We start from the raw sequence: 16,366 nt of genomic DNA, 5'->3' as shown, positions 1-16,366 counted from the left end.
ATAACAAGTAAACCAGGAACAACTTAATCAAATAATAGAACGGAAATAATGGATTAAAAAAACGTGAAATTGCATTGACTTACTGAGTTTTCAACTATTTTTAGTTGGAGGCTCTCGCTCTCTCCAGTCTCCCCGCAGATACTCTAACGAACTATAAGTTGGAATTTCAGTATTTCAAGGTTGTCCCTCTCATGCAGGGGTCATTCCTAAAGCTGGCCAAATTAGCGGTTTGGCGCGGCCCGGACGTAATTCGGCTTGCCGGAAATTCGTGAAACTCGCTCCGTGACGTGCCGAGTTAATATTCGGCACTAACCGTCTATGCACACGAGCCGAACACGAATTATAATATTTGAAATCGTAACCGGCCCGGAACCGGCACGTAACCGTTCGGCAAAATCGAAGCAGAATAAGTATTTTTTTTAACCGGTTATTCAGACCGCTAATCGTGGTTATTCGGCACGTAACCGCTAATCGTAACCGGCCCGCTAACTTCTTTATTTTTTTATATTTTTGATTTCGTTGAGGAAAACAGCTTAAAATATTAATATAAAAGTTGTAGTTTGTAATGTTATCAGAATTTTATTTTATTTAGAAATTTTATCATTCAAAATTTGATTTTGTTGAGGAAAATACTCAAAACTATTATAAATTTCCATTGACAGATTCTAATTTTATATTGATATGATTTTAAGATTAATATATAATTTTGTCCGACAACATGAAACTATATAGCTGTATACACAAATTAATGAAAATAAATATTTGTGATTTGTAAGAAAACAAAACAAAAAAACAAAAAAACAAAATGGTAATTCCATCATTTTTAGTTGATATATTGCTCATGAAGAATTTCTACGATTTTTTAGTCCATTTCTGTTCTAGCAAATGGTAATTATAATATTCCTTATTCTGGTAAATTGCTATCTTCTAGTTATTCAAGTGCGCACAAATTCTTCGAGTTTTATTCGGCCCGTGTATTCGCCGAATAATTCGCAATTTGCAAAAAAGAAAATATTTATTCGCCTGTTATTCGGCAGAACCGTCTAATCGTGTGGCTCGCCTGATTCGCGGGCCGTATACGGGTTGGACTTTCTACTAACCGGCTCGGCACGGCACGAACCGTTTAATTATACGGGTCGTTCACGAGTTATGCTATAAGTAAACCGGCCCGTTAAAAATTCGGCCCGGCACGTTCGTGTGGCCGGCTCTAGTCATTCCAGCTCATGCATGATCACCTGTAATATTGTAGTTTATCCATCAGGTAAGTTTAGCAATATGTGATACAGGGGTTACGCCAGAAAAAGAAATTCTCCTCGGTCTAGTCTAGAGGGTAGACATATAGTTATAGCTTGACTTGTAAGAAATTCTCCTTCCAAACCAGGACTTGTGTCTATTGTGCAGACTGCAGACTGCAGACTGCAGAGGATATTTGTCGGGCTTCTTACAGCGACGACTTGATTGAGTTGGTTTTTAGCAAAATTCTTGTAAGAGTGTTTGTTGGATGGAACAGGCACATAAAATCGTTGCAAGTATTATACTTAACTAGAGGCTAAATTGTTGAAACTTCAGGATGCCCTTTTTTATTAAGGTGCTGGGGGGACAGAGATCAAAGCTAAAATAGTTGAAACTGAGATATACTACATGTTCTAAGAATTTTTTTGCAATGTCATTATATCGCGGATACACTACTGGTTTTCCATTAATTAAATATTGCTGAAGATGATTTCTTCGACATGAATGGGAGTGATCTGTAACTATTGGAACATAATTTGAAGTTGGAACAGATGGTAATGAATCGATAGGCTAATGTGCAATAGTAATGTTCTTCACTTCCCTTCTCATCCTCAGTCCACTCAGAAACATAGTAATGTTCTTCACTTCCCTTAACAACATCTTTTGAAGGTGGAAATAACATGCTGCCCCATTGCGGAAAATGAACAAATGCCACAGGCATGGTGCAGGCCACAATCATAATTCCCATGTAAGTTAAACCCATAGCCGTCGATATCTGAGAGCTAGTAAAGAACAGAAGCTGTGTCAATCCTGACCCAAAGTTCCCTCCAGCACCAGTCATACCAGAGATAATGCCCAACGATCGACGAGAAATAAAAGGAATGATCCCGAATGTGGCTCCACATGCGGCTTGTGCTCCGACAGAAAATATGATCATCATTGTGACAGCAATGGGAAGTGAATTAGCACGGCCAAGGAGGATGCAGAAAACTCCTCCTAAAGTTTGTAGGATCCAAAGGGTCCATAGCCGACCCCTCATGCCGAACCTTCGAGCTGCAACATCTGAAGCATATCCCCCGAAGGGGCGAGCCAGAAGATTAGCCATTCCAAATGTAGCAGCAATAATCCCAGCAGTTTGGAGCTTTAGATCAAATCTGTCAAAAATTCAAACATGCATAAGTTCACTTACCCTCTAATTTTAAAATAATAACAAAAATGAAGAAAGAAGAAGAAAACACTACCTGTCGAAGAAGTATTCAGCAATGACATTGTCGGTAGACAATTCCACACCCATAGAGTATCCATACAAAAGAACAAATATCCATGTTCTGTAGTTGGTGATAGCATACCAGAACACCTGAACATACAGAAGAACACAAGATTATCAATTAGCTTCAAACTCATATTATATATTTGTTCACAAGGACTTGTTGTCTTTCCTTAACTAACCTTGGAGAATTTATCCTTAGAAACATCACCCTTCTTCTGTAAAGCACCGAGGTTCCCATCAGGCAAGTCTTGACCAAGTGTTAACACCAAGATACCCATGATTACATGAAGCCATCCAGGGATAAAGAAGGCAATCCTCCAGGCGGTGAATGGAGTAGCTCCAACACGTTGGATTACATCATAGAGCAGAGGCATAATTAGCTGAGTAGCTCCTCCTCCCATGTTCCCCCATCCGGCTGCAGTCCCGTTCACAGTTCCTATGATCTTACCATTGAACATGGTGCTCATCCAATACTGACACGTCACAAATGTTGCGAGGGAGAAGCCAATCATGAACCTGACAGCTATATATCCGCTAGCGTCTGCCACAAATGACATGCAAAACACAGTTGGAGCTGTAAGCATGATGACAAATGCACAGCCATATCGTGGTCCCAACAGGTCACAAACTGCTCCCATTACAAGCCTAGAGAAAATGCTTCCAGACACAGAAGCCACTCCAGCATTTCCAACATCTCCTTTTGTTAGATTGAGATTATCGCGAATGATTGGGACTAGTGGAGCAGCAGCAAATGTGGATACAAAACAGGTGAAAAAAGAGATCCAAGAAAGGTGGAAAGTCCTCATATGAGGATTGGCAAAGGAAAAAAGCTTGAACACTTTGGCCTTGTGTTCGGAATCAACTGGTAAGTCAAATTTTGCAGTTGTATCAGTCGGTACCATAGGTGAAGCCACCGCGAAAGACAGAACAGGCTCTCTGCCAGTGACTCCATGCATTGAGTTTCCTGGGGTATCACCCATTTTTGCAATATAATTGTTTAAACTAAGATGAGGGTTAAGAATGTAATGCACTACTCCACTAAGTATTGCTAAGTGAGGATGCTCTGGACATGTCTTCCGGCTTTGTTGTTTATATAGGCTTTAAGGTTGACATTCTAAATATTTAAAAATCTCTTTATGAGAGCCGGTGGAGATTACCAATGGTCGCATATTTGCATTATCCAGCATTTGGCTTAAAAGACAACTAATGATAATCCGTTTTTCCGAGTCAAATTATGAACAGAAGTAGTCTCATCATGCATCTCAAAGGATAAGAATGTACAGTTTATTAATTTTTTGCTTATTATAGTTACCAGTATGCATTGCTGGATTTGGTTAAGTACCTAACTGTCACAAATTTATATTAAGCTAGTTTGAATACGATAACTTGCTGAGCTATGGTGTTCTTTCAAAATTTTGAAATATATACTACTACATTGAAAGATCAAATGGCTGAAACAAGTCACAAATAATATTTGTAAATAAGATTTTAGTTCCTATACAAGTCTAAGCTCGACAGAAATTTTATGATACAAGTCAAACTTAACCTTTCACATTGTCAGGGAGTTCATTTGGGCTACAATATGATTTGATTATTGACAATGATTTGAGCTTGTGTCTAAAACATTAGAAAATGTAGAGGACAGTTCCGTATAGGCATTATTTATGAATATATAATCAATCTATCCGTTTAATTCTTATAAGAAGCTTTCATGTTATGAGAGAAGTTGACTTACACTTCTCAGACGATTGATATAAAAACTAATCATACAAAAATCAGTGTTACTGATAGATAATTGGATATCGGGTATGGTTCTAGAGATTGCAGAATCCCCAATACCAATTCAAGCAGATGTTTCAAATATAGACATGTTCAGTGATTGATGTTACACAGTAACATAACCACACAAGACGAACATAATGAGTCGGTTGTTTTTTCTTTTGCATTTCGGAAACAAAATACTGCAGAAAGAACAATGTCAGTAGGCACTGAAATCGCTACTTAGGAGTTTACTGTGTAATAAAATAGATTGAGATAATAAATTCCAAACATCGATGCCTGTAAGAATTAGCTTTTCACATGGCCAGCATGCATCCGGATCTTGCAGTATTAATCATTGAACTGGTTAATAAGTAGTAGTAATAAATATTCTCAACAGTGATGAACACTTTAAATTTGAACTTCATTTAGTTAGGGCTATGCAGTTGACGAAGTTTAGTCTACAAGTGTAAATCTGCAGCAGTTCAATCAACCCGGATGAAATGTTGGATTTAAGATGCCCTTATCCAGAGGTGCTGTCTAGATAAAGACCAAATGTAAAATGGTTGACAGTACCGAATAGATGTTCTAGACTTGTTCATGCAATCCCTCCCACCTTAATTTATTAACGCAGTTTAATAAAAAACATGCTTATAAGTGAAGATTAAGGAAAATGCTAGGTGTATTGAGTATTGTACAAACTTTTGTACATAAATGTCATGTTGTGTTGTGTGTTTTAATTGAAATGACCCCTACATTTACATCAGCAAAATTAATTAAAACACTTCACATCAAATGTCATGTCATTATGTACAAATATTTTGTACAAAATTCTATACACCTAGCATTACTCTAAAATTAATTGATACAGGATATTCACACATATTTGTGCGGGCTCCACGTTGAGCAGCTTTTCTTGTTAATTTGTCAAAACTAAATACTACCCGTTCTTGCAACGTAATTCCGGTTGAATATAATTATTTTGAAGGTTTAATTATGATTTCAATCTTATATTATAATCGTGTGTACACATAAATTACTGAAAAAAATATACACATCAACCCCTTATGTAGTGAATTTATATATTCTCGCCCAAACTTCAAACACACATGAATTGTTAACTAAACACATAACATGTGACGTTAATCTCGGAAGAAAATTATGGCCGATACATTATACAAATATCAATACTTAATATAACAGAACACACAATCTTGAAATATATTAACTGTATATAAATCCCTAGATTATAGCTACTAATCAAGCAACCCTTAATCAAAGTCAAAAATCAATTTGTACTGATCCACTGTCCCCACATTCCAGTGTGGAGGTAGCTTCTCCTACTACTTAAGTCCCAAATTCTGAACCTTTTGTGTCCAATGACTCAACAATTTCTTTGCCAAACTCTAACACCGGTTCATCTAGTGTTGTTAGTTCAGATAATGTACTTACTCAACCTTATAGGACTCATACTATTCCTACTCGTCTTCTTGATTATACTGGGCTTCCTTCCCATCTAGTGAGTTCTTGTGCTGCTAGTGCTACTAGTTCCAGACCTGTACTTGAGGCTGAGGTTCTTCATGAACCTCAAACGTTTAAGGAAGTTGTGCATCTTCCAGAATGGTGTACTGCAATGAACTTAGAACTGGCTGCTCTCGAAGCCAACAAGACGTGGAATATTGTTCCACTTTCTCCTAATAAAAAGAATGTTGGGTGTCGTTGGCTGTATAAGATCAAGTATCATGCCAATGGTACTGTTGATCATTTTAAAGCCCGTCTTGTGGCTAAAAGGTGTTAGGTCATACAACACTGTAGAAGGGGGTTGAAATTGGGGTTATTACAAGGGCCGAGAGTGAGAGAGGGAGGAGGGAGGGAGGAGAAAGTGTGGTGTGAGTGGAGTGAATGATCATGCCATTTGCTTGTTTTATGATTTTTGATTTGACAAAATGTGAGTGGGAATGAGAATTAACAAGACTAACCTTCCAATTATACTTGGATCATTTTGCATGCAAGGGCAAAGAAGGAATTTGGCTAGTAAAATAAGAGTTAGTGGGGTTGGAATTGTCTCTTTAGCCCTTTAAATTGAATAGAAAAGGATTTGCATGCAAGGGCAACCATGTAATTTGCTAATTATGACAACTAAAATTTATAAAGATTTATTTTTATAAAATAAAATACAAGTTCAAGATACCATAAAATAACTTGGATTTTTTGAAATTTTATAAAACCACTTTTGAAATTTGTGAACAAAATAACTTTTAAAAAGAAATTTATTCAAGGTTTAAAATATTCCTTATAAATCAAAAATAAAAGAAATAAATAAACTTTTGCTTTGAAAAATCATATACCACATAACGCAAATTTAAGACGCAGAAATTCTCATTCACACAAGCATACAATAGTTGAATATATTGGCATTCGGTTTTAAAATTGCACCAAATTTACAAATAGTAATATACGAAAATGCCGGTTGTAACATCCTCTCCCCCTTAAGGGATTCTGTCGCCAAAATCTAAGAGAACAGATGAGGATACCGGGAACGCATATTAGACTCTAACTTCCAAGTCGATTCTTCGACCTTAGGGTTTCTCCAAAGTACTTTTACTAACTTTACTGTCTTATTCCTAGGACTCTTCTCTTTCCAGTCGAGTATTTTGACAGGTTGCTCCACAAATGATAGGTCTGCCTGAATTTCTACAGGTTCATATTCTATCACATGGCTAGCGTCAGGATTATACTTCTTAAGCAACGACACATGGAACACATTATGCACATGCTGATACTGAGGTTGTAAGGCCAACTCGTAGGCCACCTTCCCCACTTGACTCAAAATTTCAAAAGGACCTATATATCTAGGTGCTAACTTCCCTTTCTTGCCAAATCTAGACAACCCTTTTCTAGGTGACACCTTTAACAAAATAGCTTCGCCAATTTGGAATCAAACATCCTTATGCGCTGGATCCGCATACTTCCTCTGTCTATCTTGAGCAGCAAACAACCTTTTCTGAATTAACTTGACCGTGTCATGCAACTGTTGTACCAATTCTGAGCCGAGAATCCTTCCTTCTCCTACTTCATCCCAACTTGTTGGTGATCTACATTTTCGCCCGTACAAAGCTTCGTATGGTGGCATGCCAATACTGGAATGATAGCTATTGTTGTAAGAGAATTCAATCAACGGCAAGTGGTCGTCCCAACTTCCTGCAAAATTGATTGCACAACTGCGCAACATGTCTTCGATTGTTTGAATTGTCCTTTCACTCTGACCATCAGTCTGCGGGTGGTACGCCGTGCTCATATTCAACTTCGTGCCAAGATATTCTTGAATTTGCTTCCAGAATCTCGAGTTAAATCGGGGATCTCTGTCTGAAATTATTGATACAGGTACTCCATGCCTTAGTACGATTTCACGCACATACAGATGAACCAATTTGTCCAGTGACGACTTCTCGTTAATTGGAAGGAAATGCGCTGACTTCGTAAGACGATCAACTATAATCCATATAGCGTCATGCCCGGATTTTGTTCGCGGAAGTCCTACTATAAAATCCATAGCAATATTTTCCCATTTCCATTCTGGAATCTTTAGGGGCTGAATTAATCCGCTTGGTCGTTGATGTTCTGCCTTCACCTTCTGACAAGTATAACACTTCGCAACCCATTCTGCCACGTCTCGCTTCATATTTGGCCACCAAAAGTTCTGCTTTAAGTCCCGATACATCTTGGTACTTCCCGGGTGGATTGAAAATTTCGAATTGTGGGCTTCGTATAGGATCTCATTCTTTAATTTAGATACATGAGGAATCCAAATTCTGGAAGAAAACCTTAGTATCCCTTGCTCATCCCTTTGAGTATTAATCTCCTCTCCAGTTAACTGATTCTTCTCTTTCTCCATTACTTCTTCTTGACATTTCTTTATCTTTTCCACTAGTGTTGGCTGAAAAGTCATTGCACGACAAACTTCTTCAACTTTTCCACAATCACAAAGTTCCAGTTCAAATCTCTTGATTTCTTCAGATAATTCCTTTGGTGATGTCATCATATTCAGTCTCTCTTTCCTACTTAGAGCATCGGCCACAACATTCGCCTTTCCAGGATGGTAATTTATCGAGCAGTCATAGTCCTTGATCAATTCCAGCCATCTCCTCTGCCTCATATTGAGCTCCTTCTGAGTGAAAATGTACTTTAAACTCTTATGATCTGTGTAGATTTCACACTTTTCTCCGTAGAGGTAATGTCTCCAAATCTTAAGTGCGAACACTATGGCGGCTAGTTCCAAGTCATGCGTCGGGTACTTCAACTCATGCGGTTTCAACTCTCTTGACGCATACGCAATCACCTTACTATGTTACATTAACACACAGCCCAATCCCTTATGTGAAGCGTCGCTGAATATCACAAAGTTTCCTTGGTCATCTGGAAGCACTAATACCGGAGCTGTTACCAATCTTTGCTTCAACTCTTGAAAGTTATCATCACATTCTGCACTCCATTCAAACTTTTGATTCTTCCTGGTTAACTTGGTCAATGGCGTGGCGATTTTCAAAAAATCCTTGACAAACCTTCTATAGTATCCTGCCAATCCTAGAAAACTTCATACTTCCGTAGGAGTCTTTGGCCTCTCCCAACTCATAACTGCCTCAATCTTTGCCGGATCCACTTTAACTCCTTCATTTCCAATGACATGCCCCAAAAATTGAACTTCCTTTAACCAAAACTCATATTTGGTAAACTTGGCATACAATTTCTCTTGACGAAGTATCTTCAATGCTATCCAGAGGTGCTGCTTATGTTCTTCTTCCGACTTAGAATAAATAAGGATGTCATCAATGAATACCGCTACAAACTTGTCCAAATACTTCTTAAATACTCGATTCATCAGATCCATAAATGTGGCCGGGGCGTTGGTCAATCCAAACGGCATTACTAGGAATTCATAATGCCCATATCTGGTCCTAAATGCTGTCTTGGGAATATCTTCTTCTTTGATCTTTAATTGATGGTATCCCGATCTCAAGTCAATCTTTGAGAAGCATTTTGCTCCCTTCAGCTGGTCAAAAAGGTCATCTATTCTTGGTAAGTGGTAGCGGTTCTTGATCGTTACCTTATTCAACTCCCGATAATCTATGCATAGTCGCATACTCCCATCTTTTTTCTTTACAAACATAACAGGTGCTCCCCATGGCGACGTACTTGGCCGTATCACTCCTTTATCCAACAATTCTTGTAACTGGCTCGCCAACTCTTTCATTTCTGCTGGTGCCATCCTATATGGGGCCTTTGAAACTGGTTCCGTGCCTGGAGCAAGGTTGATCTCGAACTCGATTTGTCGATCTGGTAGTAAGCCTGGTAGTTCATCTGGAAACACATCGGGAAACTCGTTAACTACAGCTATATCTTCTATGCTGGGACTGCCTTTTTCTGAATCCACTACATAAGCCAGGAATGACTCACAACCTTGTCTAAGTAGCTTCTTAGCCTGAACGATTGTAAGAAATAGTTGTTCTTGCCTCTGCCCCTTAAATACTACCTTCTCTCCACTCTTCGTCTTTAAATACACTTTCTTGGTCTTACAATTAATCTGAGCGTTATTCTCTCCTAACCAATCCATTCCTAAAATTATATCAAACTCCCCCAACTTGAAGAGTATCAAGTCGGCTGAAAACTTATATCCCGAAATATCAATCTCACACTTCGGACAGAATTGATTCACAGGAATCTTCTCTTGGTTTGCAATTACCACATTTACTACCTCGCTCATAATCATTTTATCAAATTGAAGCTTATCAACAAAAATTTCTGATATGAAAGATCTTGTTGCTCCCGAATCAATCAATACTTTAGCTTTGACATTATTGAGTAAAAGTGTACCTGCTATCACCTCAAAATTCTGAACAGCATCCTTCATCTTCAGATCAAATGTCTTTGCTGTTGCTTGCGGGGTTGATGTAAGTGGTGGAGGTAATGCCAATACCTCAGCTGGCACGCTCGCACTGGTAGTTGCCACGTTCATTAAAGCTTTGACTGGTCCGGTTGTCTTGCACTCCTTAGCTATGTGTCCAGTCTTCCCACACTTGTAACACGTAACTCCTGGCTTCGGCATCTTGCACTCATTCGCCAAATGTCCCTTCTGGTTACACCTATAGCAGGTCATGCTCAGTTTATTGCACACTCCAGGGTGCCTTCTTCCACAGTGCTTGCATTCAGATCTCTGGAACCTATTTTCTCCAACTTGGTCTTGGCTTGCTTGATTGTTCCCCCTTGATTCTTGTCTTTTGCCCAAATTTCCCTTCTTTTAAAAATTTCCGCCCTTATGGAATCCGATCCTCTTTACATTCCGATCTTGTGAACTTCCGGCTTCAGACTTTTCTCCATACAATGGAACCTTCCTCTTCTTGTTATCCCTTTCCTTCCTTGACTACATCCCATTATTCTCAATCAGAGCAGCTTTCTGTACTACTCCCGCATAAGTTTCAAGCTCAAACATAGCTACTCTATCTCTGATCCAAGGCTCCAATCCTTGCTGAAACTTCTTCGCTTTTTCCTCCTCGGTGCTGGTATACTTTGTCACAAACCTTGACAACTCAGTGAACTTCTTCTCATACTCCAGTACCGTCATGTTCCCTTGCTTCAACTCCAAAAATTTAAGCTCCATCTGATTCTGCATGTACTTAGGGTAATACTTGTCCAGAAATAACTTCTTAAATCTCTCCCAAGAAACTTGTTGGGTTGCTTCCATAGCTTTTACTGATTCCCACCAATAGATGACTTCGCCCTTCAAGAAGTAAGTAGCATACGGCGTCTTCTGATTGTCTCCTAACTGTACCAACTCAAAAGCCCTTTCTATTTCCTTAATCCATGTGTTAGCTATTACTGGATCAGTGGTATCATGGATTGCATGTGGATTCACATTCTGAAAATCCTTGAAAGTGACAACTTGTCTAGGTGGTACTGGTGGTTCAGGTGGTTGGTGTGGTTCATGGTTATCTTGGTTTTCAATTCGTTGTTGAAGAGTTAGTTGTTGTTGAGCTATATCATTGGTTTGTTGTTGCAAAGCTTCCAGTATTCGAAGAATATTTGGGTCTGTGGTAGATGTGGTTGTTAGGTTCTTCTTTTTGGGAGGCATGGTCCTGAAATAAGAGTTATGTCAAAACAGACATGAATGATAAAATAATTTGAGGGTATCGCATGGCATTCTTGTTTACTTATGAGGTCAAGTTTCAAGTTAAGCAGATATGGCGATGCATATAAAAACGTAAAATAACAGTTGAGAGCAAATGGAACAATAGAGCATGATTATTGAAATTTAAAGGTCACAATACATAGGATTAGGACAAACTCTGATTCTAGGAACAACAGGCTTATTTAAAGGAAATAATGGAAACAACTGGGAATTCTACGGAGTCTGATAGTACAACAACATGAAAAGGTAAATGGAAAGAACTAAGGCTCCACTCCATCTGAACGGGGCTTGGTAGTCTTTTCTTCTCGAAGCGTCTTCACAATGCCCTGGAGCTCATCCGTCACCATCTGAATGACATACTGGCTGGTGCGGTCCCGGTGCGCTGACATCTCCTCAAGCTTAGTGTTGACGTACTGAATCAAGGTCTCAAGTCTCGCAATCATATGCTCCTTGGGCTTCCCTTCGTAGTTTCGGCTGTCCGGGTACATGTTCTTCAGTCGGTCTATCAGTCGATCGTACTTTCCCTGAAGCATGTCAAACTTGCGCCTCAACTCAGCATACACGGAGAAAGCAATAGTGTCGTCCGACCCAGAGGGTGTCAAGGAATGCGCCCTTTGCTGACAACCAATAAGAGGAGTATTAATAATAAACTTACTTAACCTACTCTCTCGCATATTATCTATAGCCTATACATATATCCTATAACCTATTTGGGCTGTCCAGGGACTCTAAACCGTAGCTCTGATACCAAAACCTGTAACACCCCTAACTTAACCAGCAAAATTAAATATAACTGTTACATTATTTAAAAATAAATAAACATAACCAAATCCAAGATCTTACAGTTTAGGGTTTGGAACAGCCCAACACTACCATCTATTACAGCTGATTTTAATTATCGAGTCCTCACTCAAAACTACTATCTCTTATTCTACCGAAGCTCGAACATATGCATCAGCATCACAGGTCTTACGGGCGGTCTGCTTGAATCTAACCATAGCTGCTAGCTATAATATTAGGGTAAAGTAAGGAGTGAGCCAAATGCTCAACAAGTGCTAAACAGTACGATACAAAACATAAATCGAGATATACAATAAAGAATGACAATGGAAAGACATAACCAATGATAACGAGAGATAAAACTTTGGGTGATGGCATCATTTTGCTTGTCTCAAAATAATTTCAATACCATATCTTAATCAAAATCATTTTATGACGCTACGGATTACAGCCGGTGATCAGCCGCGAAGTAATCCCGAACCTCGCTGGGTTCTAGAACATTAATGGGAATCCCTAGGCAACTTTTAAGCCTAATATAAGTGTGGAAAGGACTCGCGTCTCAGTCCAGATCCACTATTCAAAGAAAACATTTATCCCCCTTTGGGACTGAAAACCCACATTTTATTTATTTCAAAAATTGATGCCGAATTATAACAAAATCTCTTTTAACAGTAAGCATTTTTATCAAGGGATTATAGATCAACTCGAAACACGGGAAATATGGTACTAAATCTCAGGGCCATGATTCACAAAACTTTACTCTATTAGGGTAATTAAAAGGTTTTCATATGTCAAAACTTGGACAAGGAAATTTAGTGAGGCTAATGGATAATATGAAGGGGTAATGCCAAACTGGCTTAAAGCAATGGTTTCTCGTCAAGGTATAGGTGTTGGATCATCAAGAAGATAAGCTTCATGAATACTAAGGGTGTTAAGGTATGAAGAAATGATCTTTAACTCAGGTTATATCAGAATTGTCAAGCTTTAAGATAAGAAAGAGGGGTATCAATCAATGAGGAATCACTTTGATAAATATCTGGCTTTCAGGGTTCAAGGTAAGGTTCTATAGGGGTTCAAGTATCAGGATGAAATATCAATACTTAGAAATCATCAACATGTTAATCAAGAGAATCAACCAAGAGTTATAACTACCCTTTCTTTTATCATGGCATTCAACTTACTTTAATATACTATCATGATAAGACTTTTGAACTACTTGCAATACGTACTCGAGGGTTCATGGCATTTTTATATGATTCAAAGATAAACATAAGATACGCTTGATTTAAATATATAAAATGACTCAGGATAGTTGCATCGATATATATGAACTATTTACAGTGAATACGAAAGACAAGTTGAATCACTTGCCTTGAAAAAGGCTGGTCTGGTCTGACTGGTAGGAGCAACCGGAAGCTTCACTCGACCTTTATGGCAAGTTTTCCCTCGTCTTGAGATCCTACATAAATAATAATAATCCTCGTTATAATATATTCTCATCAACTTAGCCTATTCACATCCCGTAATTAAACACAAATGACACTTAGGCCTATATGCACTTAATTTGTATTCACCTTCAAAATATACTTGCACACAAAGCCACATGTACTTACATATCATATTTTAATACCAAATATTACCATATACACCATAATGCAACACTAGGCTTGGATGATCTCGACTCACAACTTAAGTCACTTGGTCGCTAAACTAGACAAAGTCTTCAAATTTTGGCTTTCTAACTCGGTGTGCCTTTACTAAACTATCCTAGACCTATTGACCCTCACTTGGACCTTTTGCTCTACTGACCTTATACTATCTTACAACTATGGTGGTCAACCTAAATCTCACTCCTAAGTGTTCTAAAACTATGTGATAAGTGAAAGTGCTCACTGGTGCAAATTTCAGAATGACATCTATGATTTCTTGAGTGCATTAGACACCCTTAAACTATAGGTTTTCCTTCAAAACTTTTACACAAGACTCTCCTGACCTTAGGGCATCTCCCAAACTTGATGTAGCTCAAGGGCCTGGCTTGGGCCTAAGCTTAAAGTCCATGGTTCCCCTGTTTTTCTGGGCAGAAAACGCCCTGACTTGAATTAACTTGTGACACATGGTTCTAACTCATATCCTATGAACTATGGTTGGAAAAACTTCTATGACACTCCCTCTAACTAAGGCCCAACAGGGCCTAATGAGGGCCTACCCATGACATGGTCAAATCTCCCTATTTCTAAGTTGCAACAAAACTGTCCCCTGCTGGACAGATTTTGTTATTCTACTTGTGCACCTAACCAAACGACATGCAAACCTCCAACCAACACCTAAAACCTTTTATATACTCCCAATACTAACTTCTGGTGGCTTGGGCCTTAAAGTGCACATCAATGACATGGTCAAAACTCACTCTAAACCTCAGGGTACTAAACTGATTTTCTGCAGAAACTATAATTCTCCTTTCTCCAAGGTTTTGACTTGACAAACTCAACCACCAACAACCCAATACCCAAACCAAGACTTAAACATGGTGATCTACTGAACTAACTCCCTTATACTCAAAATAATTTGGTGGAGATCATCCTTACCTAAGGTGCAATCATGGCAAAACAAAAGAAACCACATTTCACAACTCACAAATCATCAAGTTTTTGAAAATAACAAGTTATGTTTTTTTTATAAAATATACCTGAATTATTACCATGCATCAAGCAACACTAATCAATATTAACACCTTATTCCTACTGAAATTAAAGCTTACTAACAAAATCTTTCCAAATGATCAAAATCTTATAACATTCTAAGAGAAATCCACATGCATGCATGTCTTCGAGTTTTACCAACCAAAGCAACATGTTTTCTAAATATATTTCACCATGAAATTGACATGCAAGCCTAGCATAAGCTATATCTAGATGATCACTTAGCATGCAAAGAGTTTCATCAAATTTTCACTACAAGATTCATGCCATTATCACATAAACATACAAAGATTGAACAAAGCAACAAGAATGATCTCAAGGACCATTCATTCGGCTCCCATAAGGTCATGGCCGAATGAAATGGAAGGGAAATGGCCATTCAACATCAAGAGTTTCCTTCTCAAGACTTGGCACTTCACCATTCCTTGTAGTCCTCTCAAAAACAACCTTAAATCCATAAGAATCAAGGTTGTACTTTGAGTTTCAACTAAAACCTTAACATGCAACCTTAAAACTTAAACTTTTTACTCAAAACTCCTTGAAATATATGCGATCATGATATGGGATGTAGTATTTACTTGTATAGAAGGTGGGAGCTTGGTTGAGGAATAAAGAAAATGGGGAGGGGGTTGGTCTCGGCTAAAACCCGAGAGTGAGAGAGAGGAGGGCCGAGAGTGGGAAAGGGGGGAGGGAGGGAGGAGAAAGTGTGGTGTGAGTGGAGTGAATGATCATGCCATTTGCTTGTTTTATGGTTTTTGATTTGACAAAATGTGAGTAGAAATGAAAATTGACAAGACTAACCTTCCAATTATACTTGGATCATTTTGCATGCAAGGGCAAAGAAGGAATTTGGCTAGTAAAATAAGAGTTAATGGGGTTGGAATTGTCTCTTTAGCCCTTTAAATTGAATAGAAAAGGATTTGCATGCAAGGGAAACCATGTAATTTGCTAATTATGACAACTAAAATTTATAAAGATTTATTTTTATAAAATAAAATACAAGTTCAAGATACCATAAAATAACTTGGATTTTTAGAAATTTTATAAAACCACTTTTGAAATTTGTGAACAAAATAACTTTTAAGAAGAAATTTATTCAAGGTTTAAAATATTCCTTATAAATCAAAAATAAAAGAAATAAATAAACTTTTGCTTTGAAAAATCATATACCACATAACGCAAATTTAAGACGCAGAAATTCTAATTCACACAAGCATACAATAGTTGAATATATTGGCATTCAGTTTTAAAATTGTACCAAATTTACAAATAGTAATACACGAAAATGCCGGTTGTAACAGCCATAGAGCATCAACTGATCTCCATAGAGCAACACAGGATACACTGGTCGCCATAGAGCATCAACTGATCGCCATAGAGTATCAACTGATCGCCATAGAGCAACACAAGATACACTGGTCGCCATAGAAGAGAAGACAAAGA

General features: G+C 38.2%; 1 protein-coding gene across 1 annotated transcript; it reads right to left on the bottom strand.

The window, feature by feature from the left end:
• Positions 1 to 1,667: 1,667 nt before the first annotated feature.
• Positions 1,668 to 3,583, bottom strand: LOC141664048 (high affinity nitrate transporter 2.4-like). Its single transcript, XM_074469909.1, has 3 exons — positions 2,683 to 3,583; positions 2,475 to 2,590; positions 1,668 to 2,387 (listed from the first exon to the last, which is right to left on the bottom strand). The coding sequence occupies exons 1-3, from the start codon at positions 3,481 to 3,483 to the stop codon at positions 1,700 to 1,702; spliced, it is 1,605 nt and encodes a 534-aa protein (XP_074326010.1). The 5' UTR covers positions 3,484 to 3,583; the 3' UTR covers positions 1,668 to 1,699.
• Positions 3,584 to 16,366: the final 12,783 nt, after the last annotated feature.

This window comes from Apium graveolens, chromosome 6 (assembly GCF_009905375.1).
Source record: "Apium graveolens cultivar Ventura chromosome 6, ASM990537v1, whole genome shotgun sequence".
NCBI lineage: Eukaryota > Viridiplantae > Streptophyta > Magnoliopsida > Apiales > Apiaceae > Apium > Apium graveolens.
This window is presented reverse-complemented; position numbering and strand designations above follow the sequence as displayed.